The sequence below is a fragment of the Nilaparvata lugens genome, chromosome 9 (assembly GCF_014356525.2).
Source record: "Nilaparvata lugens isolate BPH chromosome 9, ASM1435652v1, whole genome shotgun sequence".
Classification (NCBI taxonomy): Eukaryota; Metazoa; Arthropoda; class Insecta; order Hemiptera; family Delphacidae; genus Nilaparvata; species Nilaparvata lugens.
The window spans coordinates 22,743,362-22,769,938 of NC_052512.1; the positions used below are offsets into that span (position 1 = coordinate 22,743,362).

A 26,577-nucleotide genomic window follows, 5' to 3' on the forward strand; every position below is an offset into this window, starting at 1 on the left:
TGGCTAATTCTGTAACATTGCTAAAACTATTCTACAAATTTTACCAAGTATGGTGAAAAGAAAGAGTGAATGAGTAGGAGATAGAAATAAAGAGAGAAATGTGTGAGAAAAGTAAACAGCAGAAAGCCATCGATATTGTTTGCTTTTCATCAAAGCCTGTCTTTGCAATAATCCATTTCATATCAACCAACCAATCAATTACAATATCCATAGATATCTGTCTAATGATACGTTGCCCTATTATCGTTCATTATGATATTCTTTTTCTCTCCTTATGAATTGATAAGCCAGAATAAATCCATGGGAAAAGATTTCACTGTACAAACAAAAGTTTTGTGCTCGACTATTAACAGTCCTAAAAACATCAATGCTTTCCTTACAGTTTACAGTGAATCTCACTTTAGTTTGGCAACAAACATTGATGTTTTATTATTTCGATATTTTCGACTACCATAGTAATTGAACAGTATTGAATTTAACAATATTGAATCAGAAGGGAGGACTGGAATTCGCTAATAAGTTCAAGCAATGCCGTGGATTCCTGGGTTTATTTACATTCCCACAGTAATAATTTCGCTCGAAATTCTATGTCTGTTTGATTCTCTTCATGGAACATATAACTTTATAACACTATTATTAGATTGACACAGAGCAGCGTAAAACATCATAATATCATGTGATTTTTAAAAACATAAAGTAGCCTTTTATAAAACCATTTCAAACTTTGAAATGTTTTGAATAAAAGATTTACTTCATGTTTTTATGTTGTTTTTAATAATTTTTAATAAAGTAGCCCATACAAGTTACGTGATTCTATGTGATTTTTATATAATATGTTGGTATTTTTTGACTGCAAGTGAGGAATTTCATATTCAACATGTTATGCTACTTGAGGTTTTTTTGCAGGGCTTACACCAAAGTTATTAACAAAATGTTAATAACTTAATCCTTATAGATTCTATTGGATTGAACGGAACTTTACAAACACATATGTTCATCACGTGTATGATAAGATATGTTCAATCAATAGAATCTATAAGGATCAATTATTAACATTTTGTTATTAACTTTGGTGTAAACGCAGCTTTACTGGTGATATTTTTTCATTTTGTTGTATACAAGTTTTTTGATTTGTATACTATCAAGTGAAAAGGTTTTCTCATGATTTTTTCCCGATCATCACTTTTTGGGATTTAAGGTGTTCATATTTTTAGAACAGATTAACTTTGAGTTTTTTGTCATTTTTTGAAAATGGGATAATTTAAAAATTGATATTTTGTTTATGTATTCAATCAACAATGCAATGAAGAATTTATCCTACAAATTTCATGAATTTATTTCTTATAGAGTTGAAACTGATATGCCCCGAAAATTTAAACTTTAGGGGTTTATATCTCAATAAGTAATGATCGGAAAAAAATACCCTGAGAAAACTTTTTTATTTTGAAAAATTGATTTGATAGTATCAAATCGAAAAACTTTGAAAAATATCACTTTGTCAAAACAGCAGCTGGGGAATACTGCGATTTTCGTATTTGAATAATTTTGAACAAGATTTTTTTACGGTATTGAAGAATTATATTTTCAATATGAATCAGCAGCTGTACATTTGAACGTAATCACCTTGGTGAACCATGATCACGGGGACCCTAGAGTCTCCTCCAATAAACGCATTTCGAACACGTGGTCCATGTCTTCAGAAGACAGGTGTGTTATCACCTGCTTGAACTACACCTGCCATCCTGCCATCCCGTATCATCGAGCACTACGCTGTATCATTTATCAGCCACTTGGGTATCATTCAGCACACCTCCGTATCAGGTTATTTACCTTGCTGGAGGAAAGAAGAACAAAGAACAGTCGCTTCTCACGACCTTCGATGATCAAGTTCTAGATGCAAGTTCACTACGCTCGGTGAAGGACGTTTGACTGGCAATTCAGACAAAGAACAGTCAAATTTTGATCTTGGAGCAGGTCAAGTCTAAATCTTACAATCGAATTTTTTATAGGAGGTTCAGAAGTTTCGAACACTTTTCCGATTCTTTCACTTTTCTGCGAGTATACCAGTATAACAGCGTAACAGTGAAGAAAAAACATAAAAAAAGGAGGAGGAAGAAGAAGAAGAAGAAGAAGAAGAGGAGGAGGAGGAGGAAAAACAAGAAGAGAAGGAGAGAAAGAAGAACAAGAAGAAGAATAGGAAGAAGTACAACAACAAGAGGAAGAAGAAGAATCAGAACAAGAAGAAGAGGAGGAATAAGAAGAAAAGCAGAAGAAGAAGTAGAAGAAGAAGAAGCAAGAGAGTAAAAGAAAAAGAAGAAGATGGAACATAATAAAAGGAGAAAGAAGAAGAAGAAGAGGAGGAGGAGGAGTGTAACAGCGAAGGAAGAGGCAGCGTAACAGTGAAGAAGGAACATAATAAAAGGATGAGGAAGAAGAAGAGGAGGAGGAGTGTAACAGCGAAGGAGGAGGCAGCGAAGCAGAAACATGATAAAAGGAGTAGGAAGGAGAAAAAGAAGAAGAGGAGGAGGAGGAGGAGGATAGGAGAACACAGAAGAACAATCTGTCCAATGAATATTGAGAACAAAGATGATCTCATGCTAGAGATCACTGTACTTGAACAATTGAATACTCAATATACTTCAAGTATTACAATTTCATTCTCAGTAAACTTATTGTATTATAAATACCGGTAAATCGAGTTAATTCTCATGCTGCGTTAAATATAAACAAGAAGCGAATTGTTTCGATTTTTATTTGAATTAACATGACTCTTGAAATCAATTCCAACATTCAGTTATGTTTCACAACATCATAATTATTAATTCTATCTAGTTTTGAATATTTCTGATTTATTAGCTCAAGCCATCTTAATTCAAAATGTATAGTTTATTTTGGACTAAAATCTTATAGAAATTGCACACATGAAACTCTAACCTCATCTTGGACTGTGTCATCACCTATAAATTTGGAAGGAAAATAGCTCAAGGACTACCTTATTATTTATTTTATCAACCCATGTTATTACATCAGTGACATTTGTATCGTAAATAAATAAATAGTTCCATCCCGATCATTCAAGTAGTTTTTGAATCCATATGAAACCTTCAAACACACACTCTTATGTATTCATATAGATGAAGCCCCAAGAGAGACACAATTATTTATTAGGTTGGCACAAACAATACAATGTACTTCTTCAATTTCCCAATTTAGTAATTTATTTTATAAATGTTATAACAGCCGATTACAGTGGTGGAATAGCTTCAATTTTCAAGAATCAGTAGCTCATTTCTGTCCAGCAAAGCAGAAATGCATTGAAAAGCCAGGCTTTATTCAACACGGATGCATAATGTGACCTATTGATTGCAAAACTGGCCTGGCAGTTGAATATAGAAGTGGATTTCATTTGGAGAGAGGGTTCAGAGGAAGAGTTCAACATTGGACCAGTCCATACATGAGTTCAGACCAAGTGAGATGCACATCAACAGTGAACATTGGTTGAATGACAATCGTTATGAGGGATGCTGCTGATGAGACAGTATTGAGAGGATGACAATAGGAGTTTCCATAGTGCAGCTATTTTGGGAGATGAATACATGACATCTAGAACATCAGAGCATGGGAAGCAGATATGAACCTTCTCTGAAACGAAGAGGTCTATCTGTTAGGGATGGGTATCGATACATCGATGTTTAGAAACATCGATGTTCCAACATCAATCATCGATGTTTACTATTCGATGTTTTTCACTTATCGATGGTTTTACCTAGACATCGGTCATTCGATGTTTTTCCCAACAAAAAGGAATTTTTCAATCAGGCTCTCTGTATTTTTATGTGAGACTGTTGGATACTCTTGAAGATTTACATAACTGTGGCCCTTGTCAAGGTTAGATACCTATTTATAATTGAATAAGAGGTCGGATTTTTCATTTCTTAGGAAGAAAGAGTTTTTCTTATTACAAGTGCTATCCTCAACATACGTTTAATACCAATTATTAATCTAGCTCTGGAATAGAGGTCCTCGTATTGTATGAAGTGTAGATAGCCATAAAAAACACCTCTATTCATTCTCATTTCCTTAATAAAACTATCAGGTATTGAATGAATACGATTATGAGTAACAATGATTGCTAAAATTAGCTTAGGATGAAATCCCAAGACAGAATCTTCGAGGATATCCCGAGAGGTTTCTGACTCAACTATTATTGGATTTTCTTTTTTATATTCGATTAAATATCAATCTCCGTTGATAACGTAGAGTCTGATTACCTACAACTACAAACAATTTATTAACTGACAGTTTCGTTGCTGCCAATCAATAATATTCCTTTATTGTTAACTACTTTTTAAAAGCTCTGTCCCTTTCTTTTACATGTACATAAAAAAGGAAATTGATTCCACTATCTGAGTTACTCTAAGGATATAATAGTCTTCCGTAAAATGTACGGCAACACGTCGATGTTTAAAAACATCGATGTTTACTGTCTACTATCTAATATCTGTATCTAATATCTACTATCTAATATCTACTATCTACTATCTGTAGATATTACCTGCTCTATGCCATTCCTCCGTCACACACTTCCAAAGCTAATCAATACGGTTCATTAGATTAGATAAGAGTTCTTCATTTATGTATGTTACAATAATTTACTGGCTTATACACTAATTTACATTGAATGACGGTATTGCTAATAATTCAACGAATTTTACAAAGTATAAAAAACTAATCAATGAGAATAAAGATTGAATGCAATAAGAAAAACGATAATATAATATTGTGATGTAACTTCATAAATCGGCGGTCAAATAATTGTCAATTCTCTGAAAAGGGTATAAAATAATATCATTCCCACCAACACACGACCGGGAGTCTTCATATAATTTATCTTGATAGCGAGACGATCTCTGACTAAACAATGATATCTTTGAATAAGATTTAAGAAGATTTCATCAAGTTTTAGAACGGTTCTCTCAGGCTTGACTTGAGTCAACACTTCCCAAGAATATATTCATAACTACTGACCAAGGTTGATTGGTAAGTGTTCCTGACTATATAATTTTGAGGAATTTAAGGATAAGTTATAGGAGAGCATTGAAGCTAAAAATTCATGAGTACAATGGTAGTTGAATTGAAATTAGTGCAGAAAGTAGAGAAAGAAAAACAAAAGGTAATGATAACTAAAATGGGCTAAGATAATTTTAAAGTGGTTTTTGTGTACTTGAGAAGTTGATGTTGCGGTAATTATTCGTTATTCTTATTCTTACTCATAAGACAATTTCTTAGTTGTTTCATTTTATTTTAAAGTTACCTGAAAAAGCAGAGAAAATAATCAATAAATGAAGATTGAATTACTAAAATCGTGGTAACAGTGTAAATTTCTGAGTGACAATAACAGCAAAACGCCAGGAAATAGAAGAATAAGAATCACTTAAACGGCATAAGAGATTTTCTAAATGCTACAGATGAAAATTACTGAGATATTGTATTCATTCAAATATGCTAATGAATTGATAATTATTATTAAACGAAAATCCAAATCAAATGCTGTAAACAACCCCGAAGACTTCTGCTACTGCAAATATTGACAACAGGGTAAACAGCTAGGTGAAAATTAGATGAGTGCTAATATTCAAAAATTATTTGCAAGCCCGGGAATCGAACTTGGTACCTCCTAATTGCCAGTCAGGCAATTCTTACATTTACCATTGAATTTTCTAAATGCAATGTAAAGTGTTTTCTAAACGCAAACAAGACCGGCCTCCTACAATTGAAACCAACCACATAACTTGTAGTAACAGAAACCCTTTATTTATGTGGACACCAATATGGAAAAGTGAGAAAAATCCAGAAAACTAAGAATTTAATAAGTAAGGACATTGATCAGTAAACTTGTACTCACAAAGTGGAAGAAGGAGGAGAAGAAAAAGAAGAAGAAGAAGAGGAAGAAGGTCACAATACCGAGACAAAGCAATGTCAAGGTCAACGGAAGAAAAGGAGAGAAGAACGGAACTGGAAGAGACTGAAAGAGGAGGCAGAGATGGAGGAGGAGGATGAAGAAGAAGAGGGGAGAAGAAGGGAAGTAGATAAGATGTGATCTCCTAGAAGTTGGCAAGCAGAGGAAATCGAACGGATATTGTGGGAAACTAGTGGAAGGATATTTGGTTTGATTTAGTTGTTTCTTCTCCTTCTTCATCCTCATCTTCATCTTCTTCCACTACTTTTTTCCCTTCCCATCATCGTCACCAACTCTTCAATCCTTCCAACTTTTTTCTTTGCAAAACAAAAATGATTGAACAATATTATTAGAATCTTCCACTTGACTGTCCCCCAAATTGAAAGTAAAATACAATTTCCTATCGTTCAATAATTCTTCACTTTAATACTAGATGTGATTCATTTAATAGTTAGAGGCCTATTGTTAGATATTATGGATTAGTGTATGAGACAGTATATTATATTGTAATTTATTGTAACCTACATGTATAATGAATAAATGAATTTTAATCTCAAGATTTTAAGTGTGTTATATGATTTATATGTGTTACTATTACTATAGTATTTGGATAAATAGATGGCTTCTATCATGCAAATGTCATCTCTTCATCAAACTATAATGAATAGCTGAAATAATAACTAAACAAATATTTGATTAATAAACTCAAATTATGATAATTATTTAGAATGTATTATAACACTCACCAGATAACCCTTTATCATATAAATGACTGCATTCAAAAAGGAGACTAACCTGCAAGCAGAAAAAAGAAAAATTTTAGTTAAAATGATTACTGTACTTGAAAAATAAACAACAGTGAATCGATGGTGACAAAAAATTCTAAATCGAAATTACAAATCACTATTAACCTGTGTCACCGATTAAAAGCAAGTTTGGTTAAAACATTTTTTGGAAATAATCTACAAACACATTAAAATGACACTCACTCACTCTCTCGAAAACAGGACTAAAAATTAACTGAGCCAGAACTGCCAAGCATTCTCAGTGGCCGTCTAGATGTGCATCAAGAACAAATTTGAAAAAATGCCCTAAAAGTAAGCCCGTTTTTACAGCTTTTTCAAGAATTTATTCACAGTAAATGTGGAAATTTGGAACACAGGTTCAACTAAGGTGAAGAGAAATTTTAAATGCTGTCCCATATCCTGCTACATCTATATCTATATCTTACCATATCTATCTGTTCCATCGGGAGTCCAATATAGACCGATAATGCAGGCAGGTATAATATCACATCTCCGAAAATCATACGGTGACGTATAGCCAAACTATATAACATAAACGTGCTTTGAGATGCAAGCTTTCTGCTTCTTAATTATCAAAACATTTGAACAATACAATCATTTTGCCATTTAAAAGCAAAAACCCCAACCTCCTAATCTACCCTTTTACCTTTCAAACCCTCAAGGTTTCTTCATCTTTTAGGTCGTGTTTATATTTTACAGTTTGGCTATAAGTCAGCTCGTGAATTTTGGGGATGAGATATTTTGATTTTTGATAATGCAAGTGAAGCAAGATAGTTGACCGAGCGAAGTGAGGTCTAAGATTCAAGTCGACGGTTTGGCATTAATTTGCCTTAATGTTTAAATGTTTGAATGTTTAAATTTTTATATGTTGCGCATTTACGGCGAAACGCGGTAATAGATGTTCCTTTTTTAATTGCGCGTCGACGTATATACACGGTTTTTGGAAATTCTGCATTTCAAGGATAATATAAAAGGAAAAAGGAGCCTCCTTCATACGCCAATATTAGAGTAAAAATCAGACTATAGAATTATTCATCATAAATCAGCTAACAAGTGATTACACAGATGTGTGGAGAAGCCAGTCTATTGCTGTATTTCCATAAGATCTGTAGTTTCAATCAGGTACTTGTGGATGAGAATACTGCGTGAGGTCTACTGTTCACAGAACTACTAGTTAGTACATAGTGTTTTTTGATAAGGCCCTGAGAAACAGTCCGTTCGTTTTTTAACTGGAAGTGAAGTTTTGGTTGATTTTCCACCAATATCACCTTATGTCGTTGGAAGTTTTAGAGAACAGATGTTCCAACACTGTAAAGTGCATCTGTCCTACGAATATAGTAACTGAAGTCGACATAGATATAGTGTTCTGATTATATTGCGTTTTAAAGTCCAGAACCGCCGGTTATGTATATGGATATCCATGGTAAGTATATATATGTCTATATATTTCAAGGGAATGTAGTAAGATTTATTTCAAGCTGTCAGCATTCCTGGCAAATAACAGCTATGCTTCCCATTTAAACAACGCTGACAGTTTGAAGCAAAATTCGTTGTAGAGGGTATGTATGTATATAATATACAGGTCATGTAAAAAAGTGCACATATGTCGGGGGAAACGGGGCTGGTAGCATTTTGGAACAGACCTCCAATTATTTTGAAAAGGAAGTGGTCCATATGGTGTAAATATAAACTCAAGGTGTACTTGAAAATACACCTTGATATTCAGTCGACCGCTCAACGATTATTATCAGTCACGTGCTATCACATAAAGACATAATTATATATTTCTAGCCGTCAGGCTCGCCTCGCTCGCCATATTCGTCTAGTTATATATTATTTATTGAAAATACAGTACTATTTTGAAAAGTAACAGTTCTATAGTTATTTTTGTACATCATGTTTTACGTTTTTCCGAGGATATGCTGATTCTAATTTATTATTTCCATTTTATTCAATAAATTGTCACATTACATCACATATTACATATTTAACTGGTGACTTTTCAATTACAAAATCCACTCTATCGAGTCTATTTCTATCTTGGAGATATCAACTCTAAGCTTATGCATGGGTAGTAAAGATTAGATTAGATGTTCTTGAATCTCCTTTCCCATGAAATGACTGTTATCTGTTCAAACTCCGCCAATTAATGTAGATACAACACAACTATCATGTCTAGAATTACATTTATTAATTAAATTCATCAATAATTTTTCAGTTCATACTTTGTGAAGTTCGTTGTTCATTAGTTGGCTGAAACGTAGATTAGATTAAAGCTTTTTATCTATGCAAGTTACAACATATTCTGGCTTGTACACTAATCTATACTATAATAAAGGAAAGCTACAGAATAGGAAAATGATGTTTAACGCATCATCACGTCTGAACTACTGGGCTTATTAACTTGAAATTCTGCATTTATAGATTCTCAATTAACCGAGGATGCTTATTGGCTTATTTTAAATTTTTCAAGATTTTATTGAGTCAAGTTTTCAGTTTGTCAAGTTTTAAAATAGACCCTTGTGGAGCACGGGTTACCTGCTAGTGCACAATAAATGACAGTAAAGCTAATTATTGAAATAAGTTTACAAAGTATGAAAACTATTAATAAGAATGAGGATTGAATATCGATAATATAATATTGTAATGTAACTACATAGATCAGTGGTGTTTCAACAAAAAATTCTGAAAAGGATATAAGATAATATCCTTCCCATCTACACACGACCAAATTGTTAGTTTATATGAATCAGTGTATAAAAGAGGATTCATATTCTAATGATACATGCATTTAATTAAATGCATAGATGAATAAATCTAATCTATTTCTGTACAAGGGTTTTAAGAATTTCATTGAAAGTTGTTCTAATAGTTCAATGAACTTACATATTCTAAAACCTTTATTTGAAGAAATTTCATTTATAGGTTTACGACTGGACCATGTCCCTATTAAATTGTAAACACTCCACTGAACTTGAACCTGGAGAAAAGCTATCCTCTATTATTGAAATTCCATTCATAGATTTCTGTACAAAAGTGCTGTATTCTATTCTGAAATTCTATTCATGGTCGGTTCCATTAAAATTTAGTCGAAACTGCTATTGAAAGGCTCCGTTTGTATGGATTTCCAGAAAAAGGACCTTTTTCAGGTAGAAAAACCTTCAATAACAGGCAGGTCAGAACCAGAATGAAGGGCTTTCTTCTCTACAATCTTCTTCTTCTTCCTTCTCTCTCATTGTTCTCCTTCTTCTTCTCTTTCTATGTCTTGCTTTCTATTATTGAGCAGCAAGGGTGACTGAAAGTTCTGTCGGTTTCTTGGAAAAATACGGACTGGAGATTTCGCAGGCCTTTGTTGGAGAAAACGTTGAAACGGAGGCGAATTGGGAACGAAAAGGGAACAGTGATGATTTGGAGGATGAAAGGGAGGAAAAAGCGCAGAAAGAAAGTGAAGAAGAGAAGAGATGAAGATAAGGACGGAAAATCAGGAATTGAAGGAGGTAGGCTAAAGAAAAATATTAGATTATTCATGTTTTATATAAGTTACAATATTTGCCATGCTAGATGACAATAATCTAGCTAGTTATTCGGAGAGTATTTTCCACAATATGAAGTGATCACATCAACAAAATTGGAATCAAGAAATAAGCAACATTTTATCAACTAAACATTTCAATCTTTTTTATGTGATTAACTAAAGTGGTTTTTTGACAACATCTCAAGTCTCTTCAATAAACTATGGAAAGGTCCATCAATTCACTCTACAAACTTAATTGAAGAATTATTTTTGATTAGAAGATGGAATGTTATGTTATGATACTATTATGTATAATGTAACTACATGAATTAGCAGTGTTTATTTGAATTTATCAACAAATATATTGATAAAGGGAATAATATAACATAATATTCTTCCCAAGGGTTAACACATGACCATGTGGTGAGAGGGGAAGGAGAAGATACCAGAGTGGAGGAGATAATAATTCTAGGATTGAAATTTGAGTGGAGAGAAAAATGTTGAAACTAGAGGTGAAGAGGGAAAAAGGATGAGAAGTAAAAGAAGACCATAGGAGGTGGATTAGGAGAAAAATAAGAAATAAAAAGAACAATAAGGGGTAGGAATACAAAGAAGAAAGAACAATAGTGGAGACTCGAAATCCAAATGTGTCCTGCCATTGTTTAGTTCCAATAATCAGTGAGGATAGAATATAATTCATTCTATACTCTCTGGCTATAATACAATACTACTGCTTTTAACAAAAAGTGTACTATTTTCAGATATACAAGTTGTCACATTATGACACAGTCAGTTAACACCTAAAGACTACCAATAATATTTCTGAAATAATTAAGTGAATTGTTACCAGAATTACTGAGAACTTCCAAAATAATTTAATCCACAGAGAAGAAATTCCTTCTACTTTGTGTTTAATCACAAAGAGTCCATAGGAATGAACTTGCCATTTAATCATGTTATGAATAAGGTTGTTATGTGTGAGTAATGAGAAAGAGAGAGTGAGCTATTATTGCGTAATGGTTCAGGAAGACTCCATTTTTGGATTCACATGAGAAGAAGAAGAAAGAGTTTAATTAAGCCTGAATTTATACAGTACTCATAACAACTAGTTTTCGCTAACTGACTGATGAATGAAAAGAACATAAAGGAGGTGTTGTTGGAGAAGGATTAGAAGAATAAAATGATGAAGAGGATTAAAAAGTAGAATAAAAGGAGTAAAAAAGTAGTAATAAATAAATTTAAATATATAAATTTAATTATAAATAATATAATTGAAAGAATAAGACTTTGATATTGTCAATATCACTTTTATTTATTCGAAAATTAATTTATAATTCAGAACCAGGTTTCATGGTAAAACCTACCACATCTTCAGCTGAAGATGTGGTAGGTTTTACCATGAAACCTGGTTCTGAATTATAAATTAATTTTCGAATAAATAAAAGTGATATTGACAATATCAAAGTCTTATTCTTTCAATTATGGAAAAATATCACAACATCTCATACCATACAATCAAATCATTATAAATAATATATTAGTAGTAAAAATTGGAATAGAAGAGCAATAAAGTTGAGAATAACTCCAATAAAACTTGGCACTAATGTAGCCTGGTTTTGTTTTAATAATATTTTTTTTATCTACAGATGGAAATATAATGGAAGTTGCATTTGTTCAAACGCTAATCAATGAATAATTATTATTAAACGAAAATCCCAATTAAATGCTGTAAATCAGCCCGAAGACTTCTGCTACTGCAAAAATTGACAACAGGGTAAACAGCTATAAAGAAATTCATCTATTGCTCGAATTTGATCATTTGTTAATTGGAATGGTAATTCATTTAAACCTTTCTTTTCTTATTTTATAACTTACTTCTTCTAAGTGTCAGATTAAGTCTTGTTTAATACATAAAATTTCGATTATTTTTGTATAGAAACCGCTCATCGAATTTCCATATAGCTGTTTACCCTGTGGTCAATATTTGCAGTAGCAGAAGTCTTCGGGGTGTTTCACAGCATTTAATTGGGATTTTCGTTTAATAGTAATTATAATATTTAATTTGCTTACCAATATTGATCAATGAGAAGAAGAAGATGGAGTAAGAGAAGAAGAGGAGTGCGGATATTAGAGGGGACAGAAGAGTACTTAAAAACAGAAAATCTATCGAGAGACGATGGATGATTTTAGTCAATCCAATGATGATTTTTCCCCGACCAGATTCCGTTATAGGGCTGCTAATGACGAATTGATAGAAGGAGATACGTATAGAGTGAGAAAGAGAATTTAGGAACGAAAAGGGAAGAAAGAAAAACCTTGAAAGCAAAAAACGGAGGAGCCTTCCGGCCATATGGGTAGCGTATGTTTTGAACACTGCAGCAGACAACAAAAACACCAAAGCGCTCCAATGCTACAAGATACAATTTAAAAGAAAAAAGTTTTTATACTCCACATTTCCAGTGTATGGAGACCGATTACACAAAGAACAGCACATTGGGATAGGATGCCAGCTATACAATCGTATATTTTCGATCTATAATGGTTTATAGTATTATTATAATAGTCCAAGTTGGGTGGTAGATGTAATTTTCGTTATTAATTTCGAGAGAAATTGTCATGTTCTTTCAGTAAAGTGCTCTAATGAAGAATAATAAACATCTATTTCATATTATTTTTGTGATTGTGTTTAGTCTGAGTGTCTGATAAAGTATACTAATAAATAAGGATTCCAAAATTACAGTTATATAGTGGTTAATTTAGATTCGAAATTATCTACGTATTGGCACAAATATGAGCCTGCATAGTACATTGAAATCAACTTATATATATAAGAATCTAATCTAACTTGTACCAAAAACACCACGGCTTAAATAAGAAGAAAAAATCTCAACTGGCAGAAATAGAATACCATTGTTTCTTATGTGAGTATTCACACATGGAGAGACTGCTCATCTGCCAACACTCCAGTAAAAACCAATAGTATGATTTTCTCTTCAGGAGAAACAGATACTGCTAATGAAATATTGGAAGGGAAAAACGTTTTAATGATGTTATCAACATAATTTTGCAAAGTCATTCCGTTCTAATTCAAGCTTCAACAAGATGAAAAAATAATTATTATTGATGCTAAAACCACAACTTATATACTGACATTCACTTTCAGCAGTCAGCATTCTCAATACATTACATCAATGCTTCCTACTCAAATAACGCTGACAGTTCTAAGGAAATCTCATTAGATTGGTGCTTGTATATCTTATCACTAACAGGAAACTCTGGGCTTACTGCTTCATATCATTATATTATGATATTTTGCTCAACTGGAATAAACTTCAAAGGAATCTGAATTATTACTTGTAGTTGATACTGTTAGAAGGAGAAGGATTGTAGAAAGAGGAAAAGGAGGAGGAGGAAATGGAGGAGGATGTGGTGGACAAAAGGAATGGTGAGTGAGAAGAAGAGAAAAGAAGAGGAGGGGGACTGGATGAAGGAGAAGGAAGAAGAGAAGCAAGGTGAAGAAGAAGAAGACGTAGAAGTAGAAGAAGTACAAGAAAATTATGATTATGAACAGTAAAACGTTGCGATCTATGTGGAAAATGTTAAAACAAGAGTAGGCTGTTCAATCACCTTGTATTTTATCATTCTATCTATTTATATTTTCCCTGAGAAGAATGGCCTCCGTTTCTCTCGGTACCGTATAGTCTAATACTAAATCAAACAGACATGAAATATCTTTGTTTTAATCTGAATTCCTCCATGATTCCATCCACAAATTATTCTATTCTATTTTCTATAATAATTAATGATATGGCATGTTCTTATTCATTAGATAAGAATTCATGATTCAAGTAGATTATAATATATTACATGTATGTATTGTATAAACTTTTCTTTTCTATTGTATTTCTGTTTCTTTCTCAATCATTCTTAGTTGAGGATGACATAGTATCCATCAATGTATAAATAAATAAATTACAATGTATTCCAATTCTGAAGTTAAATCAATAAAACTATAGTTCATCCGATAATCTGTCCTTCCTGGTGTTCCAGCTACGCCACCGAGGAAAGGATTATCGAGATTCTACTGTATAGGAAATATTCGATCAACCATCACTTTACTCTTCACTCATACAATAATTATATCATCAAAATGATAGGTAGAGAAAAATAAGGTAACCTTGTGATATTCATCTCCCAAATTTAGATAAGGTTGAAAACAAAGTCTGAAATTGGTCAAGTCTTGTAGTTCTTCACTTCACAACATTTTCAGTCCTAAATTATTTTCACGAATTAGATTTTTAGATTTAGGTGCTTTAAAACCAAGCATAAAACTTGAATAGAAATAAAAATCTCAGTACCCTTTTTTAATTAATTTATCACAACTTGTTTCAACATTGATGCCATTGTCAAATGATATGAAGTAAATCAATTATTAATACTGCTGGAAGATTCTTATTTTTGATCATGTTAAGCTGCGTTTACACCAAAGCTATTAACAAAATGTTAATAACTTAATCCCTATAGATTCTATTGGATTGAACATAACTTATCATACACATGATGATCATATGTGTTTGTCAAGTTTCGTTCAATCTAAAAGAATCTATAATTATGGATTAAGTTATTAACATTTTGTTAATAACTTTGGTGTAAACGCGGCTTAAGTGTATTCAAATTTAAATTCAAAATTTACAGTCCTAGTTCATAAAATCATATGAATACACTTAAGCCGCGTTTACACCAAAGCTATTAACAAAATGTTAATAACTTAATCCCTATAGATTCTATTGGATTGAACATAACTTATCATACACATGATGATCATATGTGTTTGTCAAGTTTCGTTCAATCTAAAAGAATCTATATGGATTAAGTTATTAACATTTTGTTAATAACTTTGGTGTAAACGCGGCTTAAGTGTATTCATATGATTTTATGAACTAGGACTGTAAATTTTGAATTTAAATTTGCATCATTCTATCAAAAAATGAGTTATTGGTGTCTAATTGAATTAAGTTTATTATTTTATCTCTGTTTAATTTTGCCGCCTCATAAATATGAAATTCTTCTTTAACATCAAGTTTTATGTTGAAACATTTTGTGATAAATTAATTCAAAAAAGGGTTCTGAGATTTTTATTTTTATTTCTATTTATATTACAAGTAGCCCTAAAAGAGACAATATAACTTAAACCTCACTTGTACGTAGATAAGGAATGAATAAAAGAAAGATGGATAATGAGAATGATAAAGATGATAGAGAAAGTACGACCTTGACTCTCATGGATTTGACCGTGTCTGTACACGAAGAACAATGAAATCTACAATAAGATCCAATTCAAACAGTCAGTAATCCTCATGAAATAAAATCAACGCTGCCTATTGAACTAATGCTGACAGATTATATGGCGAATCGCACCTTGGCATTGAACTGGAATAAAATCGAGAGATTGGTCAGTATTGCTTTAATGGGAAGCATGGATGTTATTCTATGAGGACTACTGACAGTTCTGAAGTGGATCTCATTGTGGAAGACATTGACATTGAACCAGTCTTTACTCGCCAAGAGATCCGCAGCCAATGATTGCATAATACTTGTAACTAACTACTGTTTACTTTCACTGTGAGATTGTTACTTCAATATAGAGAGTGAGAATACGAAGAAGAGGGAGGAGAAGGAGGATGGAGAAGGAGAAGAAGAGAAGGACAAGAAGTAGGAGTAGGATGGAAAAGGAGAAGAAGAGAAGGACAAGAAGGAGGATGGAAAAGGAGAAGAAGAGAAGGACAAGAAGTAGGAGGATGGAAAAGGAGAAGAAGAGGAGGACAAGAAGGAGGATGGAAAAGGAGAAGAAGAGAAGGACAAGAAGTAGGAGGATGGAAAAGGAGAAGAAGAGGAGGACAAGAAGGAGGATGGAAAAGGAGAGAAGAGGAGGACAAGAAGGAGGATGGAAAAGGAGAAGAAGAGAAGGACAAGAAGTAGGAGGATGGAAAAGGAGAAGAAGAAGAGGACAAGAAGGAGGATGGAAAAGGAGAAGAAGAGAAGGACAAGAAGTAGGAGGATGGAAAAGGAGAAGAAGAGGAGGACAAGAAGGAGGATGGAAAAGGAGAAGAAGAGAAGGACAAGAAGTAGGAGGATGGAAAAGGAGAAGAAGAGGAGGACAAGAAGGAGGATGGAAAAGGAGAAGAAGAGGAGGACAAGAAGGAGGATGGAAAAGGAGAAGAAGAGAAGGACAAGAAGTAGGAGGATGGAAAAGGAGAAGAAGAAGAGGACAAGAAGGAGGATGGAAAAGGAGAAGAAGAGAAGGACAAGAAGTAGGAGGATGGAAAAGGAGAAGAAGAGGAGGACAAGAAGGAGGATGGAAAAGGAGAAGAAGAGAAGGACAAGAAGTAGGAGGATGGAAAAGGAGAAGAAGAGGAGGACAAGAAAGAGGATGGAAAAGGAGAAGAAGAGGAGGGCAAGAAGAAGAATGAGAAGGTATAAAAAATGAAAGCACCTCTAGTCACGATTTTCCCGGACAGTTCACTTCTTCAAAGATTTTCTTTTTTCCCAGAAAACTTAATAATTCAAACAAATTCGTCAATCATTTATCTATCGGTATTCGTCTACAATGTGAATAAATATTGTAATGTGACAACATACTAATATTCTAGATTATACAAAAATACGAGGGTTTGTCGATTAGTAAATAATATTAAGCACCGTATTTTACTTTGAGGTTCTCCGAAACCTGTAAACACAGCGTGATAAATACCTTAGAACTCTGTCCTAGACCAACCACTTTATCAAGCGATTCGGTATTTTTTCAGAAAATTCTTTGTTATTTTTTGTAACCCAGGTTAACAAGTTAAAAAGCCTTCAAACTTTACACAAGATAAGATAAGGTTCTTTTACATGCTTCAGTTCATACCTTGTAGAACCCCCTAAGATGTTAGTTATATTGTCAGTTATTAACAGTGTGAGTATACATTGCCAGTATACATTGTGATCTCCATGAATAATTAAATAAATCTAATCCAATGTGTGTAAAGAGCGAAAAACAAATCAAACAATGAAACTGATAACATTTTTCGACAAGTAGAAAGAGATTCAAGCCACTAGCAATTACTGTCAATAGCTTTTAATCCTGATATAAATCCATTTTTTACAGTGGAAAGCAACATGTGTAAAATGTAGTGAATTTTCCAAGCTATATGAGTTGTATTCATATTCTGACTATTCTTTAGAAATCAAAATATTTATCTAAACCTGCAAATCAAAATGATTCAACTCACATTATTATCCTCCTACTTATGCACAAATTTCGACATTATGTGAACATCTCTCTTAGAAAAAAAGAAAATATTTCCTCAAATTCATATTGGTAACAACATTGGTAGCTATTAAGCATATATCTTCACATCAATAAACTGTGTGCAATATTCTCTTTCAGTATCTGTAAAGTAATCTTTTCGAAATGAGATTTCGAAATATATAATATTCGAATAATTATTCATTTATACTGGCTTATAAACTACTCAACCATAATAATTATGAATATTATACGATAAATTAATTAATATACTAATGATTATACAAACTATGAACTAAATAATATTATTGAACGATATGAGGATGAAATTTGATTTGAATCACAATTGTAATTTGTACCTAATAAATATTGTGTTGGCATCTACATAAATCGGCAGACTTAATTGTCCTTGAAAAGGAGATATCCAATAGATAATTGACGTACCCTCGGTACTCACTTTTGAAGGGTGGACTCAGCTTGAACCTAGTTCCACCAACTGCCAGTTATCAGCTTCACATCAACCTCAGCAAAACTGGAAACAACTTCCGAAATTGGGTCTCACTAAATACGGTTCTCCCTCTCAATCATTTATCTCTTTCTTATTCACTCCACCTTCCTCTCTCATACCCAGTCTTTCTCTCCTTATCATTCCCTTTTGCTCTCTTATTTTGGAGCACCTGGCGCTTCTTACAACAGCTGCCTGCCGTCTATGTTTATTATCTAAAATGAGATTCACTACCATCTGTCAGCATTGGTGAAATGAGAAGAGTCTGTTTTATCTATAAGGAATACTGACAGTTTCAAGTGAGACTCACTCTATAGAATTTTTGTCATGATCCTTGTTTTTTTTTAATCCAAAATTCCGCCCTGTTTTCATTTCCAGTCTCCAGTTGGATGAATTTTAGTCAATCTCAGTTTTGGATCCCTGCTTTACCATGTATATGTCGAATGCTGGGTGGAAATAGAACGACTTTGGTTCATGAAGGAGTTTTAACACATTGGCAAACTGCAATGTCCCAAAACAGCCACAGCCACATAGTGTTCTTCCCTGCCCAGCAGAGCAAGAGTAATGCTATAAGGAAGCAGGACTTCAAGAATCATAGATTTTTAGTTTTATGTGGACTTTGCCCCTTTCCCTCCACCATATTTTTTATTATCTTCCTTTTCCATATTCGTCTCCATTTCTTTCATTTCCTTTCTCCTCTCTTCCTCACCTTTTCCTGCCCATCAGAGCAAGAATTTAATGGGAAGCAGGACTTTATCAGATTTATAGTTTTATGTGGATTTTCCCTCCACCATCTTTTCTATTCTCTTCCTTTCCATCTCTTTCACTTTCTTCTCCTAAAGTTTCCTTCCAATATAATCTAATATTTTATTAAACCTTCAGCAATATAGCCTGGTATTATCAGTCGGATTACAAGCAATAAATATTATCAGAGATAAGAAAGCACTATAGTGAAATTCAAACTTTCAGATTTTATTGAACTGTGATATTTATAAGGAATGCTGACGATATAAAATGAATCGCACTATAGATAATAGATTCATTTTGAAATGATAACAAATTGGAAACAGCCTGGAAAATATCCAATTATTATAGAACGCTTTTTCAGGTGTGCTCGACAAACTTCTGTAGCCTATACTTTCAATATTGATATAGTAATATATCAATTATAAATATTGCGTAGTTTTATAATATTATTTCAGTTAATGTGGCAAGTTTGCTATTCAAATTTGATAGATTTTTAGAAATGAAACAGTTAAAATAATTGCGAAATATGAATAGGAGATAGGAGTATACACACATTTTTCAAGCAGCACTTGAGATGTAGGTAGATTTAATTTTTTTACATTCAGAAATTTAAGCCAAACGTTTTTTTGATCTTGAAGGGAATATCTATCTTATGTCTAAGAGGAGAAGATGGGCTAACAAATACTACTACCTTGATTCTTTTGAGAGATGGAAGTAATCAATCATTCTTATTGTGTATGTATGTACCCATGTGTTGTACATACATTGTACACATGTACACAGTGTGAACACTTCCATAAAAAGCAAATAATGTGTGAATAGCCCCATAATGCTATTTTCTGTCAAATACAGTTAGCCCCAGTGTGAACACCCCCATGAGAAACAATGCATCTTACCTTGTCTGCCAACAATTTCGGCCACATGTTCTGAGCTTGGTACAGGCACGCACTCCGTCATATTCTGGCTCTTCTTGCTCCTGGACTCTTCAGGCACCACGAAATTGCTCGGCATCATACTAGCTGACACGTCGTTCTCCACGAAATTGTTCGACATCATAGTTGACGAGACGTCGTTATCAACGACATTGTTAGAATTTGAAGCTGGATCGTTCAAACCGATCATAGAGAGTTCAAACGCGAGTTGCAAGGCGCGTTGTTCTTCAAAAGTGTTTGAATTTAACGCGTTTTGAACTACGTTGCGACTGGAAAGAGAACCGCTAGAAACCGTATCAGACATATCGCAAAAAATACTTCCTGGCATCTTAATATCGTTGGAACTTAGGATAGTGTCTAACATATTATTAGACAATAAATCGGTTCTAATTTGTTCTAGAATTCAAGAACGTCTAAACTGACAAAAGTTCGAAACTTCAAAAACTGGTGTACAAACACTAGCCTATGCCGTTTTGTTGACAATAGTAGGCTGCCTACCTACAACTCACAAACCTCCAAGCTTCAACTAAAGATAGTCTCTAATCGCAACTGATTGTAGATAGTCAAATCACTCCACCAACAAGATCAAACCTGGTCTGATCAAACTCAATGTTACACGTTTTGGTGAATACTATCACGATACTATAACTGTATCAACTTTGGTACAAAAATAGTGGCACTAACTTTTTGCTGAGTAGAAAACGAAGTACAGTAATTCACTAATTTTATGGCGAAATTGTTGTTTTTTGAACTAACAAATCGTAGAAAAATGAGTCAAATTTTGTCACAGTTTTACTAAGGGTGTCTTGTGGATTGTGTTGTGTGTCAGAACAACACACAACTAGGGGTGAGTTGGTAGAAAAATGGCTGTTTTTGCAAAAATTGTTTTGTCGTAAAGGTTAGTTGGGAAGAAGCGTCACAAAAACGAACCTAACTAGTCCTTTCTAACTATGTGTCTGTGTTTTATGATGTTTCGTAGTATGGATCACAATTTCTATCAGATATTTCACTCCATGAAACACATTCACTACTCACTCAAAGATGGTAACACTTTCGGTTCTTCCAAGCTTTTGTTCTTCACTCCACGGTGTCTAAAGAACAACTGAACAGAACACCAACATCTATTTCTGGGCTGTAGAACATGCGGTTAGCGCCACTTTTGAAGGTCGGCCTGTGATTGGTTGGCAGTTTCCCCCACCACTCGCCGGCCGGCAACGATCGTCCGCTGGTACAGTGATAGTGTCACATTGGCAGCATTGCTTGAGCGGGAAGCATTCAAATCATCAATGAGGAATGCTGATGGTTTTGAGTGAATCTTACAGCTGTGTAGACTAAATAGATATAAACAGTAAATGTTACCGTGACTGGAAGACAGTGTGGCTGCGATTGGAAAACTAAATTATTTTTTGTCCTAATACATGGATTCATATGAGAAAACTAAAGAAACTGATTTCCAAGATTTCTATTGATATTAAATTAAATTTAACGTAAATTAGATTTTAAAATAGATGAATAAATTGTCTTTTCCTTGCTTATATTTATACACCAATAAAGAATAATATGATTATTAATGATTTATTCAATACTTCAAAATTATCATTATTCATTTTTTATGACATAAAGAAACGTTATTTTCACTTGGAAAAGATATTAGGCCTCTAATATCACCCTGACAGTCGTTGAGCAAGTGTTTAATAATTGCAATATCCTTTTGTATAATATTATCTTGGAAATAATATCATGTTGTCCTGGAAAATGGGGAAATTTGGAACGGAAGGGAAAAATTTTCCTTGTTACGCTAAACTTATTCCCTCCGGATGCTTCCTGGGGGAGTGAATGATATGAAATTTACCTCCTATCAGGGGAAATTCCCTTCTGTGATTCTATTTTTCCTTCAAGATGCTGTAGATGAGGATGAATATTATGAAATTTTCCTTGGAGCAAGGCAGTATTTTCCATTATACACTATACACGAGACTAGGGTGCAAAGAATAATTTAGAGGTGTGCAGAAATTTACGTAAGGAAATTGTTTTTAAATAACGGAATTCAATTTATTTTCAAACCAATTAACTTAATGCATTTACAAAGGGCCCAAAGTCCCAAACCCAAACTATATAAGCGGAGTGGACGTGCAGAATTTTCTCTGCTCGTTTACAGAATGCATAGCACAGTGAAAAGATTTTCTATTTTTCCTTTGTAATGCATATCCTCTTGTGGGGAGCACTATACGAGCGGCATAGACGCGCACATAAGATGCCATGCCATCATAGATAAACGAATACTTTTTATATAGTAAAATATATTATATAAAATAGTAATTATATTTTATTGACCGAGCGAAGTGAGGTCTAAGATTCAAGTCGACATTGTTTAAATGTTTATATGTTGCGCATTAACGGCGAAACGCAGTAATAGATTTTCATGAAAATTGACATGTATATTCCTTTTTTAATTGCGCGTCGACGTATATACAAGGTTTTTGGAAATTTTGCATTTCAAGGATAATATTAAAGGAAAAAGTAGCCTCCTTAATACGCCAATATTAGAGTAAAAATCAGACTATAGAATTATTCATCATAAATTAGCTGACAAGTGATTACACAAATGTGTGGAGAAGCCAGTCTATTGCTGTATTTCCATAAGGTCTATAGTTTCAATCAGGTACTTGTGGATGAGAATACTGCGTGAGGTCTACTGTTCACAGAACTACTAGTTTGCTATTAGATATTCGATCAACTCTGATGCCATGCATTCTGTTGACGCGCGGAATAAATTTTTCTCGTATAGTTTGGACATTCAGATTCCTTTATTCAAGTGTTTAACAATACAAAATTCAACTTCCGTTCTAGTGTTAAAAATAACTACCAGTAAGAGTAAAAAAACATTATGTATAATATACAGACTGAAGAGTTTTACAATAAAATTGAGCAAAGAAATATGATGAAATATGCGAATATTGAGGTATTACTGTAATGTTTTCATATGAAACGGTGAAGTTTGGACCTTTAGATGTCCATTCTCAAAAAAGGGTAACGAGGATACTCTTCAGTCAGCACTTGTATCGTGAATAAAGAAGGTTGGAAATTCTAGTGAAATATGAAATATTATGCCTAAGCGTAGAAAATAAATCATGAAGTAAACGTAAAAACAATAAACCATTGAGAGTTAAGTTAATTGACAGAATAAAGTGAATAATGATAAAGATTGAAGATTCGTATATTTGAATCGCTAAAAATGTGAATAAGGATGTGAAAGTATTAAACAGAAGAGAGGGATGTAGGAAATAATTCTAAGATCCACTCCACGAAGATTTGGAACTGAGAACTAATTATTATTATTAAATGCTGTAATTCACCCCGAAGACTTCTGCTACTGCAAATATTGACAACAGGGTAAACAGCTTGATGGAAATTCGATGAGCGCTACTATTCAACAATTAATTTTTGTCTTCGGGTTGAATTACAGCATTTAATTTGGATTTTCGTTTAATAATAATAATTAATTCATTAGCATTTGAATAATTGCAATATCTCTGTAATTTCCATCTGTAGAACTAAGAACTATAATAACCAACTCAGAAAGTATAATAATTTAAAGGTCATGGATCTCATGTAGAAAAACCGTTTAGAGTTTAGGGAAAGCACCCCGTACCCCATCAGTTGGAGTGCACTATTGTATACAGAGCAGTAGAAATGCAAAAATCTCCAACCCTATTTAAAAAGAAGACTAATTCACGTGAATTTATTCAGAAAACAAGATTCTACTAAAACCTGGCTGAATAGGATGACACAGTAATTATAATATTCCCACACAGGTTTACTGTACATCATTATACAGAGTGAGTCATATGTATGGGAACCGTTCAATAAATTGGAGACTGTTTTGGATATAATACTGTAACTCTCAGGAAAAGTTATTGGTCAAATACTCCACCTTTTGACGTACAACTGAATTTCAACCCCTCATAAGGGGGTAACTTAGAGGTTGTAACTAGAATATTTTAAATTTAAGCACACATTGTGTGGCACATCACTTTAAAGGCCTTTTTAAAACAAGAAATATAACATCAATTAAAGTGTTCTATGATACTTGTACCAAAAATGGCGGCTGATTGAAGTTTAAGTTTTTAAGGAAATGAGGGGTTGTAACTCAAATATTTTAAATATTACCACCCATTGTGTTGTACATCATATTTAAGGCCTTTCTAAAAACAAGAAAGTTGATATCAATAAAAATGTTCTATGATTCTTTTATCCAAAATTGCGGCTGATTGAAGCTTTAGTTTTTAAAGAAATATTGATAAAGTTCAATCAGCCGCCATTTTGGATAAAAGTATCATAGCACATTTTTATTGATGTCATCTTTCTCGTTTTAAAAAGGCCTTTGAAATGATGTACTACACAATGAGTGTTTACATTTAAAATATTCGAGTTACAACCCCTAAGTCACCCCCTTATAAGGGGTTAAAATTCAGTTGTAGGTCAAAAGGTAGAGTATTTTACCAATAACTAATCCTCTAATTCTGAAAGTTACAGTATATCTACAACAGTCTCCAACTTATTGTAGGATTCCTATACATGTGACTCACTCTGTATAATATGTAGTACACATAATTATGTGTATGATAATATTTATGCAATAGATACAATAAATTTCTATTCGTATATGGAGTAGTTGTTACCCGAGTAGTATACACGTAGTTCATATGGTACAAAATACAGGCTAATATAGTCAGATTGACTAGTAACCTTAAAAATAGCATCAATGCTTCTCATTGAAATAATGTTAATCAGTTTGAAGTGAATATTACTCTATGATCACCACAGTTTTTTTTATTGGTAAAAATTAGTATTTCCCTTTAGATTGAAGAGATTTTCTGGGCCTTTATACAAAATGCACTATGTAAAATGACCTCAAATCAATTCGTTTTGCCGTGCTACCAATTTCTCCTAAATAGGTTGGATAGCATTTCACACCTATTAACCCACAGGAAGTTATCGGCTCCAAAATGGTAGATTCTTGATAAACTATGAATGGATCTATCGCCTATGAATGAGAAATCCAGTTTTCAGAGCAAACCAACTAATAATCTTCAGAAGAATTTTGGCAATATACAACACAAATCCACAAAAATAATACCTTACACACTTAAGCATCTAACATCATTACAGGCTAAATACTTATCCATTTATATAGTTGAAAAAACAATGGCTATAGGCTTGTAAACACACAAAACAATTTTAGACAAAATTAGAACACCATAAAACTGTTCAAAACTCAATTTAAAACATTAAAAATTCACTTAAACAGAAGAATATTCAGAGAACACAAAACCAGAACACATAGCCAGCCACCATTTTTTAGAGAGAGCCTAACAAGTACAAAGCAAAGCCCCACCTCAAAATCAGTGTCAACGTCATGAACACATCACCGATATTGAATTCCAAAAAAATTATAAATTACAAGTTTAGAATTTACATTTTACATTTGTTCTCAATAAAACTTTATTTCGAAACTGTTATTTTAAATTTATATATATCCTCTATATTTATAATGATCTATTTATCTGTTAAGTGTTAATTCTGTTACTCAGTTTCGGTGATACCATGGAATTATTTACGATAAATTCTCAGTTAAAAAGTTGTCCGCATATCGATTACTCTGATATTTACTATCAAGTTTTATAGATCTCGAATTGAAGATTCGATTTTAATCGAGAAAAAATGTAATATTACAGTTTTAACTACAATATTGTTTGCCAAACGTTGAAAACTATCAAAACCCATTAAAGGGATTTGCAATTAGCTATAGTAATGGCAATCTCAGCCATTATAATATTATATTGAAAGAAACCTCGTTGAATTTCAAAAAATATTGTGTTCAAATTCAAGTTATTCAAATCAATGTTTGAAAGAGTAATATCGATAAATTGCTTTTATAGTACAGCATTTGCTAGAATATAACAATGAGATGAAAGAAAACCAAATCAAAGAGCATTTGAATTACTGTAGACGTGTAGACACAACATCATGAACATAAAAAACCGTTGATATAGAGACTACAAAGCCGTGTGAAAGAGCTATTGTGTATAATTAGCACAGACTGCTAATTAATAAACAGAAAATTGATCACAACACCAGGTCAGGTGTACCTGGAAATCTATATGAGATAGAGCGCTCTACCTGATCTCAGATTGTAAAGCACAAAAATACGCCCGGAGGGATTTTCACTTAAACATTTCTATGATTAAATTGTGATAGAGAACATTATCGTATTGATCTTCTAAATCCAGTTACATGTACATCGATTTTCGTAAAATTGATTTTTATACCGTTCCTATGAATTCTAAGAATTCTATGAATTGTTTATACAGGTTCATCACAGGCCAGGTTGGTCTGAGCTATTCATGACTTTTTTCAGTATGCATTATCAACTCAGCAGTTCTAATACACAGACATCACTACTTGGAATGCCATAACATTTTCTATTCTTTCAATTCCTATTATTACCATGGATCGATTCAGATCAGCACAATGTTTATACTGTATGTTCATAATAGATTTTTCTGATTGTAAAAAGAAATAGTCAATAATTGCTGGGAATTTAAAGTGATATTCAACGATTTGAACCTGATAAATTGGATTGTTGAATGACAATTGAAATTCAGTGAATTTTACTGTACAACATTCCTTTTCCTCCTATTTTATTGGGTGATAAGTGGAGATGATTTATGATTTCATATTTGGATTCATCTTTTCATAGTTCAATATTTTTTTGGAAAACTAGAACTTTTAAAATTAAAAATGTTTTTGTATAAACTTCTCA

The 26,577-nt window shown here is 33.0% G+C and overlaps 1 protein-coding gene across 1 annotated transcript in view; it reads right to left on the reverse strand.

The window, feature by feature from the left end:
* LOC111060753 (RNA-binding protein MEX3B-like) overlaps window positions 1-20,863 on the reverse strand; it is a 64,897-nt gene extending 44,034 nt beyond the window's left edge. The window contains exon 1 of the mRNA XM_039435639.1: window positions 19,716-20,863. Within this exon, the coding sequence (XP_039291573.1) occupies window positions 19,716-20,115 (400 nt within the window). The 5' untranslated portion in view covers window positions 20,116-20,863. The remainder of the gene's footprint in view (window positions 1-19,715) is intronic.
* Window positions 20,864-26,577: the final 5,714 nt, after the last annotated feature.